Source organism: Cyanistes caeruleus, chromosome Z, assembly GCF_971803275.1.
Source record: "Cyanistes caeruleus chromosome Z, bCyaCae1.hap1.1, whole genome shotgun sequence".
Taxonomy (NCBI): Eukaryota; Metazoa; Chordata; class Aves; order Passeriformes; family Paridae; genus Cyanistes; species Cyanistes caeruleus.
In genome coordinates, this window is record NC_141732.1 from 69,591,514 (window position 1) to 69,611,886 (window position 20,373).

General features: G+C 34.9%; 1 protein-coding gene across 14 annotated transcripts in view; it reads right to left on the reverse strand.

The window, feature by feature from the left end:
- Nucleotides 1–20,373, reverse strand: part of NIPBL (NIPBL cohesin loading factor) — a 154,820-nt gene that overhangs the window by 60,669 nt on the left and 73,778 nt on the right. For 9 of the 14 annotated variants that reach the window (XM_086867657.1, XM_023944133.2, XM_086867651.1 and 6 more), the window contains 2 exons: nt 20,215–20,308; nt 9,996–10,628 (listed from right to left, as the gene is read on the reverse strand). In XM_086867657.1, the coding sequence (XP_086723783.1) occupies nt 9,996–10,628; nt 20,215–20,308 (727 nt within the window). Of the gene's footprint in view, nt 1–21; nt 3,985–9,995; nt 10,629–20,214; nt 20,309–20,373 lie in introns of those variants that run through there. The other 5 variants (XM_086867654.1, XM_023944137.2, XM_086867655.1 and 2 more) reach the window with 2 other exon arrangements.

Here is a 20,373-nt window from a genome sequence, read left to right on the forward strand (position 1 = left end):
GCTGGATCAACCAAAACTCACCTTTCAGAGCCCTCATGCTGAAGGCACCAAGAATAAACAACCAAAACAATTCAAGTAGGGCCAATTTTCTTTCTTGGACTTCTGTAAGTGACCAGGCTCAACATGCTTCTGTTCTTCACCATCCAAAATGTCAAATTGTAAGTTGAGAACACATAAGTAGATGATCACATCACAACTTGGCACACAAATTCCCTCTAAATACATAGCTCTTCTGATGCACATTCTTCATTTTTCTTGGCATTAGAATACTGATCTTTTAGTAACTTGACATCTTGCCTGAGAAGAAAGGGACACCTTCATTTTCTTAATTGGCAAGGTGATTGCAGACAGAGTTACAGATCACTCACAGATTTCTGATTTCCAGTGCATCTTGAAAGTGAGCCTGAAAACTAGACTCAATCATTACTGCTTTGCCTCTATGAGAATTCTGGATCTAGGACAAAAAAAGCTGTCCTGAGTAAAAGAAAATATCCAGTTGAACTAGGGCAAAAAAGGTAGGATGAATACATAGTACCACTTCCTTCACAAAGCATAATGAAAAAACTCCATTGAATAAGTACAAAAACGTTTAAAGTTGACAAAATAGCTGCAGAAATTTGAAAGCTGAAACAAACCATTGGGTTTTGACAGCTTTATAAAATCTTGAACTCACTTTCAGCTATATGAGAATTAGAATCAGCAAGGTGAGAAGAGAGTAGTTAGCCTCTGAAAACAGATATCTTCAGATCTTCTCTTTTACAGTCAAATACATGCAAGTTTGCATATAGCTTCTCTTTTAAGTCATGAGTCTCAAAATGAACAGATGAGCTTTTACAATGTCCATTGAAATACATTCATAGCTTTCAAGGCGTGAGTATTCAAGCTTCACTCACTTCATTCCATAGACAGCAGTGATTATTTTATTTTATTTTTTTTTAATATGGCGATCTAGGATTTCACCGAAATACCAGACTAATGTCTCACTTTGAAATCTTACAGACCTAGATCTAAAGCTTGTTGTAGTTCCAAATACATTGGCTCACAATCTCTTTAGTCCAATAAAATGTGATCAGAATGTTTTTGCTTCCATCTTTGTAACACTTTTCATAGTAAAAGGAATATGTATTAAGTTACAGAAGAGATTTATGACTATATTAATGGTTGGGTATGTGAGTTCATTGATTTCAGATTCTTTTCAAAGCCATTATTCACTCCTCTACCTTTCTCTGAGGTTATAGATATATTCAAATATACCTATATTTTTTCCAATTCCTTTAACAAATTTATGGTAGTTCAGAGAACAGTTGCTCTATGTATGAATCGTTTTGGCTTGGCAAATTCATAGGAATGTTCTCTTTACCTTGCAACATGCTCACTAAAAGGCAGTACCTTGGAACTCAAAGCAAGATCATAAATTACATTATACTAAAAAATAGTAGAACTATTTTATCAAATGAAATGACTCACTGTGGTACAAGAAACAAAACATTACTGGAACCACAGGCTTGACATAGGAAAAAAATCAGCTGGATTTCAAAGTGGTAATTTCCCACCAATCCTCTTATGAACAGTGTTCCTGGAGACAGGCTATGGCCTTCACTTTTGGAAATATCTGCGTATCAAAATTATGCATACTTAAAAATCTAAAAATTATTTAATTAATTAATTACTGTGGAACCTTTGTGCAACAAAAAACACATTGCACTGGACAAACCACAGACATCTTGAGATACATTTCTGCTGAAACTACATGGCAATCATGATTTGAAGAACATTCATCTTGAAAACAGATGTGCCTAGAAGCTGAGGAAGTGTGGTGAAGAGCTGAAGCAGGTGGATGAGGAGAGCTGTATTATAAATGTATCTCTACTCTTTTACTCACCCTAGAATCTTTCCAAAGTAACAGTCAAGACACCATTAGTGCTGATATTGTCTATGTTACTGCTTCCTTGCAAGCCTGATGACTGCCTTAAATCCCAGAATAAACTCTTTAAACACTGAGTATAAATGGGTGATACCCAGTTCTAGAACTGCTTGGCCTAGCAAATTGAAATGGGCCCTCCATAAATATCAATGAAAAGGTAACCAGTCTAAATAATAATCACGAGCATTGTTGCTAAGCTTCCTTTTTAGCAAAATGGTAATGCTTCCCTCTATTAATACTGTTTGGCATACTTATATACAGACATAACAGATAAATTTTTGCTTTCCTATTTACACCTTGTAAGGGATTCAGTGGGAGACTTCATATTCAAAATGGTTAAATGTGAATGTTCTCTTCAAGATACAAAAAAGACTGGTCCTCTAATGATGAATTCTAGAAGAACCATTTAAGTGGTAACTGAAAGTAAAAATATTCCTTTTGTAAAGGATAACTCTTAAGAGTTTTACGTCTTTAAACTTCTAATTGTTCCAGTCTCTCATATTAGATATTACTGGGGTATGTTTCCACTCATTTGAAATAGCACTTATTTAATTGTATCACTAATTGATGATTTTAACTCAAATATACTAATCCTAAAATGTTATAACATATTGTCAAACCTTCCATTTTTTAACAAGAGAGACAAGTCAGACAGAGGCCAATTATAAGCTTATCTATTTAAGCTAGCAATCAAGATTAGAAATTTTCAACAAATGACACACAGCTATATGTCCAAATAACAAACATATGTCCACTGTCAACTGTTTCCTTTTAGTTAGTTTTCACAGATTTTTTCAAAGTTGTCTAAGTGCCCTGCCCCCACAACCAACAGTGTTCTGTAGACCACAAAAACCTAATCTGTATAAAAGGAATCTTCAAAATTACTACAATTGTACCAATGGATGACCTATCAGTGGAGTGAGAGCAAATATCTGTTCTTTTCTATCCCTTATGTATGCACACCATTGACAGCCCGTAAGAGTTTGCTTCCAACTGACCTCAAAGTCCTATTCCGACTGAAGAAAAGAATTGAACAACCAAAGAAAACCCTTCCCATCAGTATAAGAGATTGCAACACTACTAGCTCCTCCTCTAGAAGGAGAGATTCAGCCAACAGGGTAAAGATTTTATTCTCACTGCTTCCTCCCTTACAGAAGAATTCAAGAAAGTATGGTCATGAACCTCATACAGGAAGCTTTATAGAATGGTACATAATTCCAAAAATCTCTGAAGAGATCAGAAGACTTTCAGCTGCTGCAGTTCAAAGAAAGGGACTTGCAAGACTCAGAACAGAAACACCTACTAATCTTTAGTGACCTGTTAAAAGACCTCATTAAACTTCTAGCCATTGTCCAAAAAGGAAACCCCATCAGAAGGGACGTCCAAATTCACTCAGTTCAAAACACAAAAGAGCAATAGTGACATTCCTGACATGCCTTAAGGAGTAGTAGACTTTATCAAAACGAAGATTCTGAAGTTTTGCTTGTTTTCCTAAATATAGCAATAACATAATCATGATACCGTCTTATGAATTTTTCTGCTTAAAGATGTCTGATTACTCACTATTATCTATCAATTACAGTAATACAAAGGACATACTACACCAGGAAATAACAGAAAAATACAACACACTAACATCAGATTGAATGAAAATGACTTTAGTATCACAGCTAACATATCCAATTAGATTTTAATTCATTTGTATAGACAGAAAACTTCAGAAATAAGCAATGGCTTTCCCTTCTCCCTTCCAACTGTTGATTTTGTTCTGCCTTGCACTCAAAAATATCATCAGTTAACTAGATCAGTAACATTTATAGTCCATGACAATGAAAAATATTTGTGTCTTCTTATTCTGATGTCATCATGAACTTAGTGACTGTGAGTTACAGAACCCGATTAAGCTCTTAATAGGGTTATTATCTACTCATGCCATTTCTTTATCAAGACTTAAATCCACTATAGAGAAATGACTGTCCCAGTATGTAAGTCATTACTGGGTTAATGGTATCATAAATTCTCTCATCCAACAGGTACAATCAATGGTAAACATTACATGCAACTTATATTGAATTTTATAGTCTTAGTTTACAGTGTAGACTGAAACAAAGAAGGTTTCTGGCTTCAGTTTAGTTATTTAGTAAACAGCTACAGTTTAGTTATTTTCTACACCTTCCTAGAAAAGCAGTTTTCTGTACTTCCCTATGTAAAGCACAATCTGGGATAAATAGGGGAATTTTGATTTAATGTTACATATGAGCACAAATAAAAATGCTATTAAGTTATATGATCCTACCTTTTTTATAAAAAAAACATTTTTCATTTGTTAAGTATTTTAATCTTTATAGAAACTGTAAAAGGAAGTAACTTTCACAGGTAAGTGTAAACTTATGGATGTAAACATTCCATTGCAATTCCTCTAACAGAACAGGAATTTCTTTCCCTTACTTTTCTTCAAACACATGCAAACACAAAATCTGTCTTTTATAAGACCCGGAGGCTACAAAGCTGTTTTTACTTGGAAGAGCTATGTAAGGTGCCAGTTTCATCCATTACATCACACTACAAAATGTAGACCTATTGAAAGCTTTTATATACAAAACACATGATACCTAAGTCTCACATTCTACTACACAGACACTCATTTATCTTTCATACTCTATCTCTTCACCTTCTGTTATTAATTACTGTAATCTGAAAGATTACTATACAAATTACTACTTATAGCTTCATTTTTAAGAAAATAAGCCCCCTACAACATATTTTTGGAAATGAATGCTAATATATTGGTTATAATTACACATTCTGTTATTTCATTAATTAGCTACATAAAATTAGACATAAACAAACTATTCATTCTTAATAGTATTCTTCTATTAGTTTCCTCTTTAGGGAATTTTATGGGGGAGATGGGTAATGGGGAGAAAGGGAGAGGAGCTGGGTAAGAGCTTAAAAGGTAAGAGAAAAAGGTTACTTACCTATAACTGTAGTTTTGAGAGTATTGCTCCGGCAGATTCACACTCTTGGGATGTGTGTCTCTGCTGCTAAGGGCTTGGAACGAACCAAAAAAAGAAGGGCCCACAGCAGGCATCCAAATGCCCCCTAACTGATCCAATTATTGGAAATAAAGTTATTACAGCTTTACTTCTTCCTAATTCAAAGAATCCACAGTAAGATTCCAAAGAAGTGGGTAAAATGGATCCTCAGGGGTAAAATATATAGGGAAAAACACACATATACAAGTCGGTCTGTCTCATTGAAAAAGTTCTTCTAATGCTTTTAAGTTTTAAAAAAATATTAGCCCCCCGCAATGAAATGGTTAATGATTTCATTACTCTTCTCACAAATGCCAGAAAACAGTGTCTTACAAGCAGAACTCCTCAATCTGTTAAGACAGCTGTATCATACAAAAGTATCTTTGAAAAAGCCTAACCACACAATTCCGTGTATGGAAGAGATCAGATTAAAACACAGCAAATCTGAATAAAATAAAAAAGCTAAATCAATTTGCAAAAGCATATAGAAAAAGATGGGTTACTTCCTGGGATTTTATGTAATTTTCAAGTTTATCTTCCCTTTTCCTGGTTCTAAAAGACTCCGCTCCTTTTAGCATTAATGCGTTAAACATTTTTGTTTCACAGTATTTGGAGGTTTTAGAAAAGCATGAAAGATTTTGATGTATAAACTTTGTATCTGAGAATTAGTTCTGTAGCAGGTCTAAATCTTGAAAAAGAAGAACTTTAGTGTAATGTTCTAGGAAAGATTTAGTCTAAAAGTGATGGACCAACTTTGAACTACTTAACTACACACAAAAGTAAGCCACTTATATTTGAACAGTAGCAAAGCACAAGTTAATGCAATGAACTGATGTTACCAAAGTGAAATTTCTCCCTCCACATTCCTATCTCTCTAAAGGAAAAAAAGATGCCTGAAACAACAGAAATTCCTAGGACAATTTTGAAAACTTAATAGGATTTCCTGTAGTTATTTGGACTAGTCAACTTCAGAATGTGAACAAAACATGATTTCAGTCAAGAGAACAAGGTGGTTGGTTAAGAATAAGGTATTGGTTCAGAATATAGACCTCTACTTGTTTCAAAAGCCTTCAATAGCACCAAATAGTACAGGAAGTGTGATTACTGGCAGTAGTTAGAAGAGAAAAAAGTGTGAATTAAGTTTCACTACTTTTCTGAAGAAATTACATCATCAAGATATCACAATGTAACTAGAGCAGAGGATGGCTTACCTGTCAATCATTGTGTAAAAAGTCAATTTACTTCTCTAATATCCCTTTTGAATCACTTTTTTTCCAATTTAAATAATCTGAGTCTTGGTAAATAATAGCTAGATTTATCAGTAATATACACATTCTTTCAAAGAGAAGACATAATCTAGTATTGATTAACATCTTGTGGTTGATGAGGGTATAGAGGCCATTGTAAAGGGTGCAATGGGAACAGAAGACCTGAGTTACATCCTGTTGCATGGACAATTTAGCACTACTGAAACCATTAAATGTAAGAGATGTATTGGAATGTAACTTTTGGTGCCAAATGCCTAGATATTCAAAATCTCCTTTCACTAACAGATACAGAAAAATTACTTGTTAAATTAATCAATAGAGAGACTTTTGTGATAGATAAAGTAGAAAGAGGATACAAACTCCTGCCCTTCCACACAAAGGACAATGATGAAACCAACTCGTTAAACTTTGCACCTCTCTATCATGACAAATGAAAAGGATACACTCCACTTAATCCAAGAGCCAAGTAGCCCAAAAGGACAGAATTATAAAAACATAGCTGCAAAAAGCACTCAGATATGAGGAAGGAAGCCTATATTATAAAATAACTCCTTACACATTATTGACACAGACTAGATCAAATTTGTCATATTTTGCATTAGTGAATTTTGCACTAAAGATGGCTTTTTCATAAAGCAAAAACATGAAAATCAGATTTCAGAAAGGTATGTGGCTTTTCAAAGAAGAAGGCACTTCTGCAAAACCCTGTGTTAGTTCCTCTTCTGAAATACAGACTGCTTTGCACTTTTTTTGGTGGAAGCGAAACATTTTAATAGCTTTATTAGAAACAAAGATTTATTACAGAAAGTACTATAATTACCACAGGTTATTTATCCCCATTTCCCACCAGTACCAAATATAATAAAAGGACCTCAGCATCCAAAAAAAACCACCCAGATCTGAGCATTGCCTTAGCCAAATTCTATAATTTTTAGCAAAAATGCCGCCCCCCCCCCCCCCAAATCTTTGCTGCTTCTCTGAAATGAACTCCTCCACACTACTGGCTATTAGCCTCAGAAGAACACGTCTTGTTCAAATAAACCCTTAGTGTTGAAAATAAACTATTTGAAAATCTGTGATGGAATACAAACTATGGAGATTTCACGTTCAAAATAAAGGACAGAAGAGACCACTAATCTACTACCAAAACTTTTGAGTACCACTTTACTGAAAGTAGTTTATGGAAACTGGTATGAGTGTACACAGAAAACACAGTATGGCTGTAATATGCATTCCCATGCCTCTGTTACAAAAGCAGCAAAGATGCTTTCATGCAGGTTTTAGCATGTGCTAGCATTTTGTGTAAGTTCTCTAAAGAGATGCTTGCTATTGTAAAGCATCAGCTGGCACTATGCACTCCCACTCTATTTAGACCAAGTACTTGCTACACCCATGCTCTCTTCCTGACATAATATGAAGTTACAGTACGTGTACAAAAAGGCACAAATGCTAAGCTTTTGTATAAAGACACTATGCAGATTTGCAGATATGAATGACATATTTAGAAGTTATTGAATATGTTTCTATCAGACATATTCCTATAGAGGAATAATAGATGATGCCTCTTCCTGCAGTCTCAAAAAATGAAATGCCTCTAACTAGAACAATCCCAGACTCTACCAGCTTCTAGACATAGCATAAACTTACAAGCAATGGGAAAAGCATTACCAAAAAAAACAAGAACTGTATTTCTCCAAGGTAACAGTTTTGGGAAGTCTATTCCAAGACTGCTAAAAATCTTTCTACTAAATACTCTGCAGTCATGGCTGAAACCTCAAGAGCCAGAGTGAAAAGGTGAAAAGCACTATTGTCAGTCACAGGGGCAACTTAGCACAAGTGAATAAATAGTGATTATTTGTCCCAGGATAAGGCAGCAATTCTTGTACCTGACTTACAGCAACTGCAGGAACTCAGGAAGATCTGAGGCCTACCAGAGGATGCAGGTAAGGGGAAACCATAATGTCAGAATCTGTATTTGGGAAGATGGTTATTGACCAGTGGTGAACAGGAAAGGTCACAGTCTATAAAGAATCCTTCTTTTTCCCCAAAAGAAACAAATCAAGGTTCTGACCATGGATGTATAATTACAGTAAACAAACTCTACAACTAATTGTCAACTTTTTTTGAAAGACACAACAAAACAGAAAGTGTGTTTGATCAAAGTGTTTGAAACCATCCGAAACTGAAGACCTTCAAACCAGTTAACAACAGAAAAAGAAAGAGAAATCAAAATAAAATGCTGCTCATTTTTTCATCTGCTTCTCAGGTAAAACATGGTAGAGATTCTATTGCAAGTGTATGGACATAAATATAGCTTTTGAAGTATTACACCACAAACTACAAGCTCTCCAACAATAAACTTAAAATTAATGGAAGAGATTTAAGCAAATAAACAAATTCCCAATCTCATCAAATTAAAATTAAGGAAAGTACACATCCATAGAGATCTCTTTTGAGGTAAGCACACCTTTTCTCCTTATACTTGTAAATAGTTTTTCCTAAAAAGATTTGATTTAGTTACCAAATAAGAAACATCTTAAAAATTAAACCTTTTAGTACTGCAACCATGTTTACAAACATACACACACACACACACACACACACACACACACACACACACACACACAAAAACATGCACAAATTCTCTCCTCCCCTCACCACTCAGGCATCTCTAAAAATAGTGAAAAACTCCTAGGAATATGGAGAAAATTGGCACCCTCTCTGCTGGTTAAAGAACTGTGTGTAAATTCATTCCATGCAAGTATGTCTCCATGGACCATTTTCACCTATGAACCTCCAAAATCAGAATTTTCACTATTTTCCATTCTGCAAGACTTTTCTTGAGAGTATCTAATAAATTAGGATTATGCTACAAAAGATTTTTTTTTTTCTCAGAAGTTAAACACAGTACAGAGGAGGATTCTGAAAAATACTTATGGTAAATTATTACTGTCTAATTCATAAAATACATCTGAAACCAAAGACCTTCAAACCAGTTAACAACAGAAAAAGAAAGAGAAATCAAAATAAAAAAAATGATAGATTCAATTAAATCCATTAAGACAAGAAGTACATCTACCAAAGTAAAGATAAAACATTTCAGAGGTCCATGCGGTTCTTTACTATGGACCATACAGATATATGGTAGCTCTCGAAAGTTTCTAATGCCTACATAATAATTAATATCCAGTTGAACGAACATTAGAGACAACATAATTGTATATATTACCCAATCATTACACTACCTTCAAAAGAACAGAATAGATGTGATTTTAATCTAACATCTCCTTCACATTAAATCCAAATGGGCACATGAATAGAAATGGGATAAAACAGTTTTCCTGTATTTTCTTCAATTAGGAAACATGGATTAATAACACAACTAACAAAACTTACTTCAAGTTTTGATTTATGGTACTGCTGGGATTTTAGAAACTGTAAACAACATCAACTGTACTTCATTCAGTCTCATGGTTCAAAATAAGAGTATTTTAAAAGAATTTTGAAACATAAGAATTTTACTTTCCATCCATTAAGACCCCAAATAAAGAATACCAGATATTCAAAATATGCATATATGAAAGATTACAGTTCATCGTTGGAAGGGAATGGAGATGAATGTTGCAGAAGAACCTACACTGAATAAAAAGAATTGAACTATGTGACAATGACAGGAAGTTTTTTATATATATATATATATGGGGGTTATATGCATATATATATATTTATATAATATATAGTGTATATACACACACACAATCCTTTTACCTTTATCTTGCACTTCTTTTGAAAATCGCTCCCTTTCAATAGCTGATTCACGTTCTATCCGCTCAATTTCAGCCAATGCATCCAACTCTACTTCATCATATGACGTTATAGCTCCTTGTTGCGAAACCTGTTGCTGTGTCTGTACCACAGGAGTTTGAGGTTGTTTTGCAGCAACGGAAGTGTTCTGTTGTAAAACAGGCACTTGTTGTGCCTGAAGGAAAGCTGTCTGTTCATGCTGCGGCAAACACTGAGCAGCGTTTAGTGGGCGGTTAACATCCTGTGGAGTAACGGGTGTTTTAGAAGTCTGTCCTGGGTACTGCACATTAAAAGGAATATCACCCTCTGACACACTGCTGTTTTCCAAACCAGAAAGCATATCATCCTGCTGGTCCATATCCGAAGATCTTACACGAGACAGTCTTAATGTAAGCTTAGTGGAGTCCTTGGAAGGAGAGCTAATGATATCATACATTGCAGCTTTTTCAGTCTGGTCTTTTTCATCCTTGCCTAACTTCATTTTCTTTTGTTTCTTTTGCTTTCTTTCTGGAGAATCTAACAATATGTCTGGGGGAACATCTCTAGGTGATGAATAAGGTGGAGGCTGAGATTGTTGGATTAAAGGTTGTCTTGATCCTAGAATAATAATTCAGAAAAACTGAACAGTTATGTTGTTTCATGTTTATATAAAAACACACTAAATATAAGCTGCATACTTTTAATGTGTATCTCTACATATAACTGTGTTCACAAAAGGTCTAAATAAGATTGGTAGGAAGTACATCATTGCTAGATCAAGATGCAGTCTAGATAGTTGCAGTGTATTTCCTAGGAATTTTAGTTGTCCACTGCAAGTAGAGAAGGGACCATTTCAGAGAAGACGGAACAAAAAAAACCCACCACCAAAAAAAGAATAAATAAAAATAGTACCTAAGGTTCAGAATATCAGCTATTAGAAAATGATCAACAAAAGCAAGTTGACGACAGAAAAAAGTAAAGATCAAAAAAGATTCTTATTAAGGTCTAGTGATGAAGACTTAATGATCAATAAGCACTAGCCATTTCAGCCACACATTTTTAATTAAAAAAAAAAAAATAAATCAAAACATATACAACCTCCTTAACTTGGATTCTGACAGTTCTATTTTTTTTTTTTCCTTTCTTTCCTTTCTTTTTATAATTTTATTTTAGGTAAATTTATTCCAACCTCCCCCATTCATTACTATCTAGGAAATACTAATTATCTAAAGGCATCTTGCTACCATTCCCTGTCTTATCTCCTATCCTTTTTTGTTTAATGTATGAATTTTTGCTTCTATGTGTAGTCTTTCCAGGATTTGAGGGTATCTACAGAAGTTTTAAAAAGAGGATACTTCTAATTAAATAATTTCTCCAATTAATTACATTTGAAGTTCTATTTCCTCCAACTAATCAGCTTCCTGTAACTGTTAGCATAGAAAAATGTCTGAGAAACGAAGAAATTTTTCAACCTGTCACAATTACAATTTTGAGCTGTAGTTTTGGCTTAGAAGGGAATACTGTGCAAGGTGGAGAACACACACAGTCTCCTCTTCTCAAAACAACCATTCAGATTCCATTCATCCATTGGGGAATACAGATCTTCACAAAGGAGTGACTGAAGTTATTATTAGTCATTCTAGTCAGGTCATCATAGGTCAGCACTCCTAACAACATGCAAAAATTAACTGGAATGCAGGTCCCGTGTGTTTCATTCAAGAAACAAGAAAGCAGTTTTATTTTGCAGCTTAAATTTCTACCAGGTATTTTTGGAAGTGTTAAGAATCATTAATCATTGTACCAAACTGTAGATGAAAAAAACAGTATGGTTATCTCTGTCAGAGCTTTAATTTACATGAAAAATGTGCTTTTACTGATGACCTCTTTGCACAGACTGCTATGCATTTGTCTCCCCAGACCATTCTTTAAGAAGTCCTGCAGCTTCTGTATGTAGTGAGCAGGGTATGACATGGTTTTATTTTAATCCTTCTTGGCCCTCAGCAACAAATCCATATTCTGTCAACATCAGTTTGGGAAGGCCTGTTTTGACTCATCCCAATTTTCTAACTATTCTACTAGTCTACTTGCCTTCCTCAAATCAGATACCACACTCAGCCAACCAGTACCAGTACCAAAGTTCCCACTACACCCAAAGAAAATATCTCCCTTGCTTTTCACCAGATTCCTATTCTTGTCATGCTCTTCCCCACAAGTACCACTTCTTTGGGTAACTTATAAGATTAAATGTAATGTGTATCGGGAATCCTTGATTACTAATTTCTTTTATGGCAATGACTATCACTCAGGAAGTACAAGCTGGAGGATATTTCTATAAATAGTAGAGGAAACTCAGAACTTTCCGAAGAGATATTACATCTTAAACTTGAATTATCTCTTATAGTAATACTTCTAGAGTTGCAACAATGCAACTCTTACTATTTTTCAGTTATACTTCTACACACAGAGAACAGATATGGTTCTCCCTTGTTCTAACCTTCTAGATAAATATGAAAAGATATGATTTGGTATTAATTTGGCATTTCTCATGTTGAAAAGTAAGGCTGCAGAAGCAGATAAAGTGGTTCTTTTTATCTTTGAATAGATTTGAGGAGGCCAGAAGGATTTCACTGCATTCAATTGAACAGTCTTAGAATCCAGTAAATGAAGAAACAAAAGTAAAGTTTTGCCTCTCCTAGGCAGCACTACGAATAAGTATTTGAAAGTACCTTCCTTCTAAAGGAAATTCTTGAAATGTTTTGATAGTAAGGCCTACAAGCTGCATTTCAAAAAAACATGTTCCAGCATAACTTCACATATTTCTGAGATGGTTAATGATGGTTAAGCCACCGACAACATGCAGTCTCAGAAGCTACAATGCCTATGTATGGAGGTGTGGTGAAAAGAAACTGAAAATTATGAACCATTTTTGAACAGTTTCGCCCTACCAGATACCTTAGCAGATATCACACAATGAACACAGCACATACCGTTCAATATTGAGACTTCAGACAAAAGCAAGAAGTGTACCCAGGTGGTCAAGAAAGCCAAAAGCATCTGGCCTATATCAGCAATAGTATGACCAGCATGACCAGGGCAGTGATTGTCTCCCTGTACTGGGCACAGGTGAAAACACATCCTGAATGCTTTGTTCAGTTCTGGGCCCCTCACTGCAAGAAAGACACTGAGATACTGGAGCATGACCACAGAAGGGGAGCAGAACTGGAGCACAAGTCCAGCAAGAAGCAGCTGAGGGAGCTGGGAGTGTTTATCCTGGGCAAGAGTAGGTTCAGGGGAGACCTTATCACTCTCTACAACCACCTGAAAGGAGATTATGTCCAGGTAGGTTGCTCCCAGGCAACTAGAGGAAATGGCCTCAAACTGTAGAGGTTCAGATTGGACCTCAGGAAAAATTTATTCACAGAAAGGATGGGTAAGCATTGGAATGACTTCCCAGGGAGGTGATGGAGTCACTGTTCCTGGAGGTGTTCAAGAAATGACTTGATGTGGCACTTAGTGTGAGGGCTCAGCTGACATGATGGTTTTCCTTTAAAGGCTGGAACAGATGATCTTGGACATCTTTTCCAACCTTAAAAATTCTATGAAAACTACACCCATTACACAGAGAGGGTTTTGTCTATTAATGGTGGAGTCAGTCTGCAATATTTGCTATGGGAGAAAGCTATTTATATTAATTATTTGCTATTGGGCCATTATATGTCTGAGAATAAATATATTTACCAAGACTGGAGAACAGAAAAAAAAACCCCAAAGCTTCAAGAATACACAGACAGTTATGATGAATTTGCTGAACCAGTTGAGATTCCAAGTTTGATAAGGTTTGTTTTGCAAAATGCTGTCAATGCAGTAAATAATATACAAATCTTCGGAAACTATCTTTAGGAAAAAACTAGATTTCTTATTTCAGAACAGAGAAATATGTACACAACTTTTGAGTCTAAATCTAGGGCTGGGCAGTAATTCAGGAGAAAAATGAATCTGACTTTCTGTAGTTGATTTTCCATCGACAGTATTATTAAAAGAACTTTGTGCACGCTCTCTTTATATAGAATGAGTATGTACAACTTCTGCGATAAAAGGAGGGTCTCACTGATTCAGAAAGGTCACTGTATTATTACCAAACAGCAAATATAGTCAACCAGGTAATATCAAACATAGCTGAGAAGCAGGTACCACCTGAGGAAATGAGGTCTCTACAGAGGACAAACACAACCATCAACAATACCTCTCTAGTCTTTCAGCAACAGTCATTCTGACCACCCATGCTAATCCATGGGCTGGATTCTCTACATTTCTTAGTTCTTCCATCGGTTCTAGTGGTAGATGGCACTCAGTATGGAAGAAGTTTTATCAACTCCTATAGCAATTTGCAAACATCTTTTTTTCTATAATTCTTGACTGGTATCTTATCAAATCCTATATAATAATGCAATCAACTCTAAAAATAATTTACTTGCACTGACAGAGATTTAGCCTTCTTTAAAATGTAAAGTTTTGAATCCATTGCTGGTTTGTTTACCCTAGGTCTAGTTGCTCAGTATCACTAACTTGGATAGCAAACAAAGAAGCTTCTGTCCACATATCGCTGACATCTTGATCTTAAGGTTTTGTCTCGACTTGCTAATCACACCACAATACTCACACCCTCTATAAGTATTTGTTACACTTCCTCTGATCATCTCTAAGCCTTTTCACATCACTTGTCTTTCAAAGATGATGCAGCAAAGTCACACCACTGATCATACTCTCTGCTGTGATCCACATGGTTAAAAAGCCATTACTAAGGTTCTCAGGAAGTTAGGACTCACATATTTTTCAGTATTAAAAGAATTATCTTTCCAATTTACAATAACAAATTCCAAAGGGTCACATGAAACATTATCCTCATATTCCTTTAATTCCCTTGCAGGCAAAGGGTCTCAGATGTTAAAGCCTTTCATCCATCCTATACACTCTTTTGCCAGAAGTATCATTCCCTAAACATGAAAGCTGGAAAAACTTTTAGAGAACAAATGAATATTAATGCTTAACACTTGGTTCATAGCACACTGGAGAGAAATTTCAAGAATGTCCAAGTGCTATATTTTTTTAAATTCATAGGAAAGTGATCTTCCACACCCCTGGAATATGATTTAAATAGGTACCAAATTTATACACCAAATTGGTGTATAAGCCTAGACACAACATTCCAGACATTTTACTGAAAAGCCTTTGGAAAGAAAGGCTTTAAGAAATTTATATGTGCTACCTGTGAATAATTAAGATTCCACATATGAGTAATTACACTGTAAACAAGTTTTTAACGGCAGAAGCTGGAGAAGGAGAAGAGAACCAGCACATTCATATTGTATTCACAATGACATTTGACTTTTGGAAAAGCTAGGAACCTTGTGGTTACAAAACCTTTACAAACAGATTTTAAGAGACTGCAGTTAAAATGTGTAAATGAAGTGAGTATTTTTTTTTTTTCCTTAACATGATCTTATTTATCACCTTCACATAAAAAGAAAGTTTTCATGAAAATGGGATCAAACAAATTCACCCAGGAACTCTAGCTAAACCAGTCCCAAAACTGGTAATAATCACTGAGAATTTGTGCTTTCAGTAGACTCAAAAAGGGAAAAACAGTCCCTTCAAAAGGATAGAAAAGGCCTACCCAGAGTATAACACATAGTCTGTATGCTTTAAGTAAACACTAGAACAATATTTGTGGAAGAACTGAGATAACGAATAAATGGCACTCCAAAAGGAACTTTTTAAGAATGAGTATCATCAAATCTTTAAGAGAGTTGAGTGCTATATCTGGATTCTAGCATGGCTTTTTATATAACTAACTTCTCATAATAATTTCACTAACAAGCTGAAGAGTTTTAATCTAGTGTAATCTACACAAAAATATGTTGATTACTGTAAACTGTACTGTGAAACTATGTTCACTCAAATACAAGTCTTCTTAATAATAACGAAGTGAGTGCATGTGAAGAAGTGCAGCTTTCCAGAGCACTGTTGTAAGAATAATAGTTTAAAATATTTGTCTTTAATATCTTCTCATGTAACAGAATTAGAGATTATTTTATTAATCTAAATATCATTACTACTTTTGTTTTAAGTCTTTGAGAGGCCAATCCCTGCTTTTAAAAATAGAATCAGAAGTTTTCTTGACTAATTTGAGTAACTTTCTGAAACAAAAGAAGTTCAGTTGCAAGAAGCATAAACTTCTTATTTATCTGTGAATTGCAAACCATAAGAGGCAGATAGACAAGATCTATAGAAAGACAGAAGAATGTTTAAAAAAAATTGCAATATAAATCTAAGTTATCAGCAAAGGGCAGCTATACTTACATATACAACAGTAGTGTCACACAAAGTAGCCTCCAGTATTTTCCTGACTACTCATACTAAATCTTCAAATGGAGATGTATCTATGTCTTAGAACAGTTGAACATCAAGACATATGTAGATCAATTAGAAGTCAGTTAAAAACATCAAAGACAATTGGAAGCTCAGAAATGATGATTTACGTAAAGGTAAGAGAAACTGTGCTGTTCAGTTTGTAGATTAGATTAGTGCAAGACATAAAAATGTTCTTTGATATGTAAACGTCTGATATAAAAAAAGGGATGTGATCTGTTTTTCTTTGTCCGTTGGAAAGAAGTCAAAAAGCATCATGACTAACTGCAACAAAAATTATTCAGATTAAGCATTAGGAGTTTTCTAGCACAAAGAATTTTAATAACTTCTATGGTAAACTCAAGTAAACTCTGTTACTGACATTTTAAAATATATGGAAGTTACTGAGAGCAGTATTGCTACAGCTCAGCCAACATGAGTGTAAAAGGATGACAAGTCTTCAAGTCCTTTCCTGCAGCTTTTTCTAAAATCCTAGAATCTTCCTCTGGAAAGCTTCCCAAATTTTGCATTAGATATAAATAAGATGTTACTTATTTAGATTAGCAGACAACAATGACACTTATTTTTAAAGAGCACTAACTCAACTTAAAATTCAAACTTAAAGGGATCGCATATGTGACAGATAAAGAACATACATTTCAGAAGTTTGTACGGCCAGATTGTATTCACTCTCCATATCCTCTTTCAACAGTTTTCAGGGAAGAGTCCCAATGCTCTACCCAGAGTTTGAAATGCCCCATGAAAAACTCAGCTTCGGCTGAGAATGTATGTATTCAGAACCTCCTTACATAAAAAATTAAGACTTGAAGGAAGAAACAAGAACAAATGCTTATTTTGGTGCTATTAGAAAAAAATCCTTGAATAAATTTCTTCTACCCTTCTTTTGAAAGAGAGAAGGGATGATGATATTTTTTCTTCACAAGTAGCACTGAAGAGAAAACACTGAAGTCTACACGATAGATTTGAGAAGTTTCCTAATACTTCTTGTTATCTCTTCTATATTCAGAGACTAAATGTAGTGCAGTCTGTCTGGAGAAATTCTGTGAAAACCTAAGAAGATAGACGTGAACTTTGCAAGTTATTCAGAAAATAATCAAATATTAATTAGCAATTTCTGGAGGGAATACAACTGATTTGTGGAAAAGAGTGCCAAATTACATAAGAGTTGTTGCTTACAGATATTTTCCTAACTATTTAGGAAACTGTATGGAAACAGGACTGTGAATGAAATGAACCATTTGTAGCAATGAAATGCTCTTTGTAGCAATGGACTAAAACACTGTGAAAGGCTTTCCTTTATCCAACTTTTTAGAAGTTTCCTCAAGAAAAAATTAAGAATTAAAATAAAATGTGAGGTTCCATAACAGTAGGAAAGTAGAACAAATGGATAAAATATTCTGATGAGTAATCAGTCTTCAATAATTGAATCCAGAGGTTATTTTATGAGGTTAACAAGAAGAAAACACTCCATGATAATCCATACTCTATTCACAGAATGAATTTTTAACAAGTGGATGTGGGAACAGATGACAGCACAAAAACAGAGGCATTATGATGTTGCATAGCTAAAACAAAAAAATTTTGGGGATTAAACCTCATCTGCTCTTGTACATTTAGTGAAGCAGAAGTGAACAAAAACAGTGAAATTTTACTCCACTGATGAAGTAACACCCCAAAACACAGATATAAGTCCTGCCATCTCTCAAATATTTGCCTGTGCTGCAAAAAAAATTTCTCCCTCATTAAGATTCTGTCAGACAACTACATAGAGTGTGAAGGTAACTCCAAACCGTTCAATCATGATCTCCATTTCTCCGGAAGTCCTATAACCTTTGGTAAATGCCTCAAATCTCTGTGTTCTATAAGAAAGCTCAGACACTATAACAATGTTCCTGAGATCTCTCTCTGATATGACTGGTTACACCTTTTGCCATTCATTTTGTCTTTCCAGACAAATGTTAAGTATTTTGCTCATTTTCTTTATCAAGGTTTGTGACCTGCCAACCAAACTTTCAGGGACTAATAAGAGAGCAACAAAAAGCTCAGCATAAATACTTGTTGTATTCACCCCAACTTTTGCTACAAATCATAGGCCAAATATTCCCTGTAGGGGATCCCATGTTCTTAATAACACTGAAATTACTTACACCTCTTCCGTACATTTCTAAAATACTAGATGGTGCATTAAGAACTGGTTCTCTGCGTCAGGGTTCATTAATGTCTCAAAGAGGGCAAAATGGTAACACCACTAGCAGCAGTATTTCACTTGTGCAATTTATCAAAGGGAAAAGTAAAGTTAACACAGAGATAAATAAATCAGGAAGCTCTTCTTGCACTTTAATGCTAATGCTGAAATGTTACAATCTGAACTATACAATCAGTTTGTTTTCTGAAAAAATATCCCTTCAATTCTGTGTTCTGAGACAGCCAACTGAAACAGCAGTAACTTAAAAAAAAAAAATAAATCCAGATATTGTCTGACTGAGTGGTAATCACATACCTGAATGGGTTAACTTAGATCCACAACCTTGTTAAACTTATAAGCTTGACAAAGAGTGAAAAATAACCACATTTACACAAGTCTTACTATAAGTCCTTTAGAGTAAGAGCTCCTGAAATACTGAAGCTCCTGGTGTCCTATACACATACTTGTCACTTGCCACCTGAACCTTAAGATAATTCAGTTCCCTGATAATAATAATTCCTCCCTGAGGAAGGGACCTCAGGAGTTGTTTAGTTCATCCTCATGCTCAAAGCAGGATAAGGCAGGGACACAATATGTCAGGTTTTATCCAACCTGATCCTGAAAACCCCCAAGGACAGGAAACTCACAGATTCTATGGGGATCCTTGCCCACTGCTTGACTGTCCTAGTGGAAAAGGTTTTTCCTTAGATCTAGTCTGAACCTCTTACTTAAATTTAAGTCCACTGTATTTCATCCTTCCTCCATAAAGATGAAAAGATCTTCCTGATAATCTCCTCATAGGCATGGAAAAGCTGCCCTGAGGTCCACCCCTGACAAATATGTCTCTTATCCAGGCTGCATAATACCTTCACCTTTTTTGTAACCTCCACCATCTTCTGTTCTCTTCTCTTCTCTGCCTAAACTGATCACCCAACAAGACTTTTATTTTTGAGAAGAAAGCACTGTTTAATTTTTCAATTATGTAAATGTGCAATCACTGCAAAAGAAAATTAACAAGAATATGTCCCAACCCCTGTCTTACCAAGTGGATTTTAGTATAAAGAATTATTTTGAGCAGATTTTTTTCTATTTCCTCTCAAATGACAGACAGTTCACCCTATACCTCTCCACAGCTAAGGTTTTCAGGCTTCATTTATGCTATGTGTACTGAGCTCATTTATTTTCACATTTTTATAATTTCATTAATGTAATTAAGACAAGTGTTGCATATTAAATCACTTTTGAGCTGGTTAAGGGTTCAATACTCGTAATGCTGCCTTTAAAACTGTTCTTATGTAAAGCAACTGAATTCTTATAAAGAATTTAATTCTCGGTTTGGAAAGGATTTTAAATCCTTCTGTCCTCCATAAATTTAAGCTTTATTTGGAAGGATGATTAGTTAATTTTCAGACCAATAGAAATTTCTTCTGGATCAGGGCTCAAAGTAATTTTGCATCCAAAACATAATACCATAGTCTCTAGTACTATTTAAATACATAAGTCAGGAGGAATAACTAGAAACCTCTTTAAATTTGCTGTTATTTAAAACAGGAAAAAAATAAATTGATATATATATGACTTCTAGACTACCTTTAAGGGCTCCATCACTTCCAGCTGGAGAGCAGACTGACTGTGGTGACCTCAAAGAAAAAGATGCAGCATTCCTTATTGAAGGATCGCCATCCTAAAGTAAGAATAATAAAAAAAGTTAACACATAAACATAAACATCTGTTAAAATAAAAACTAGA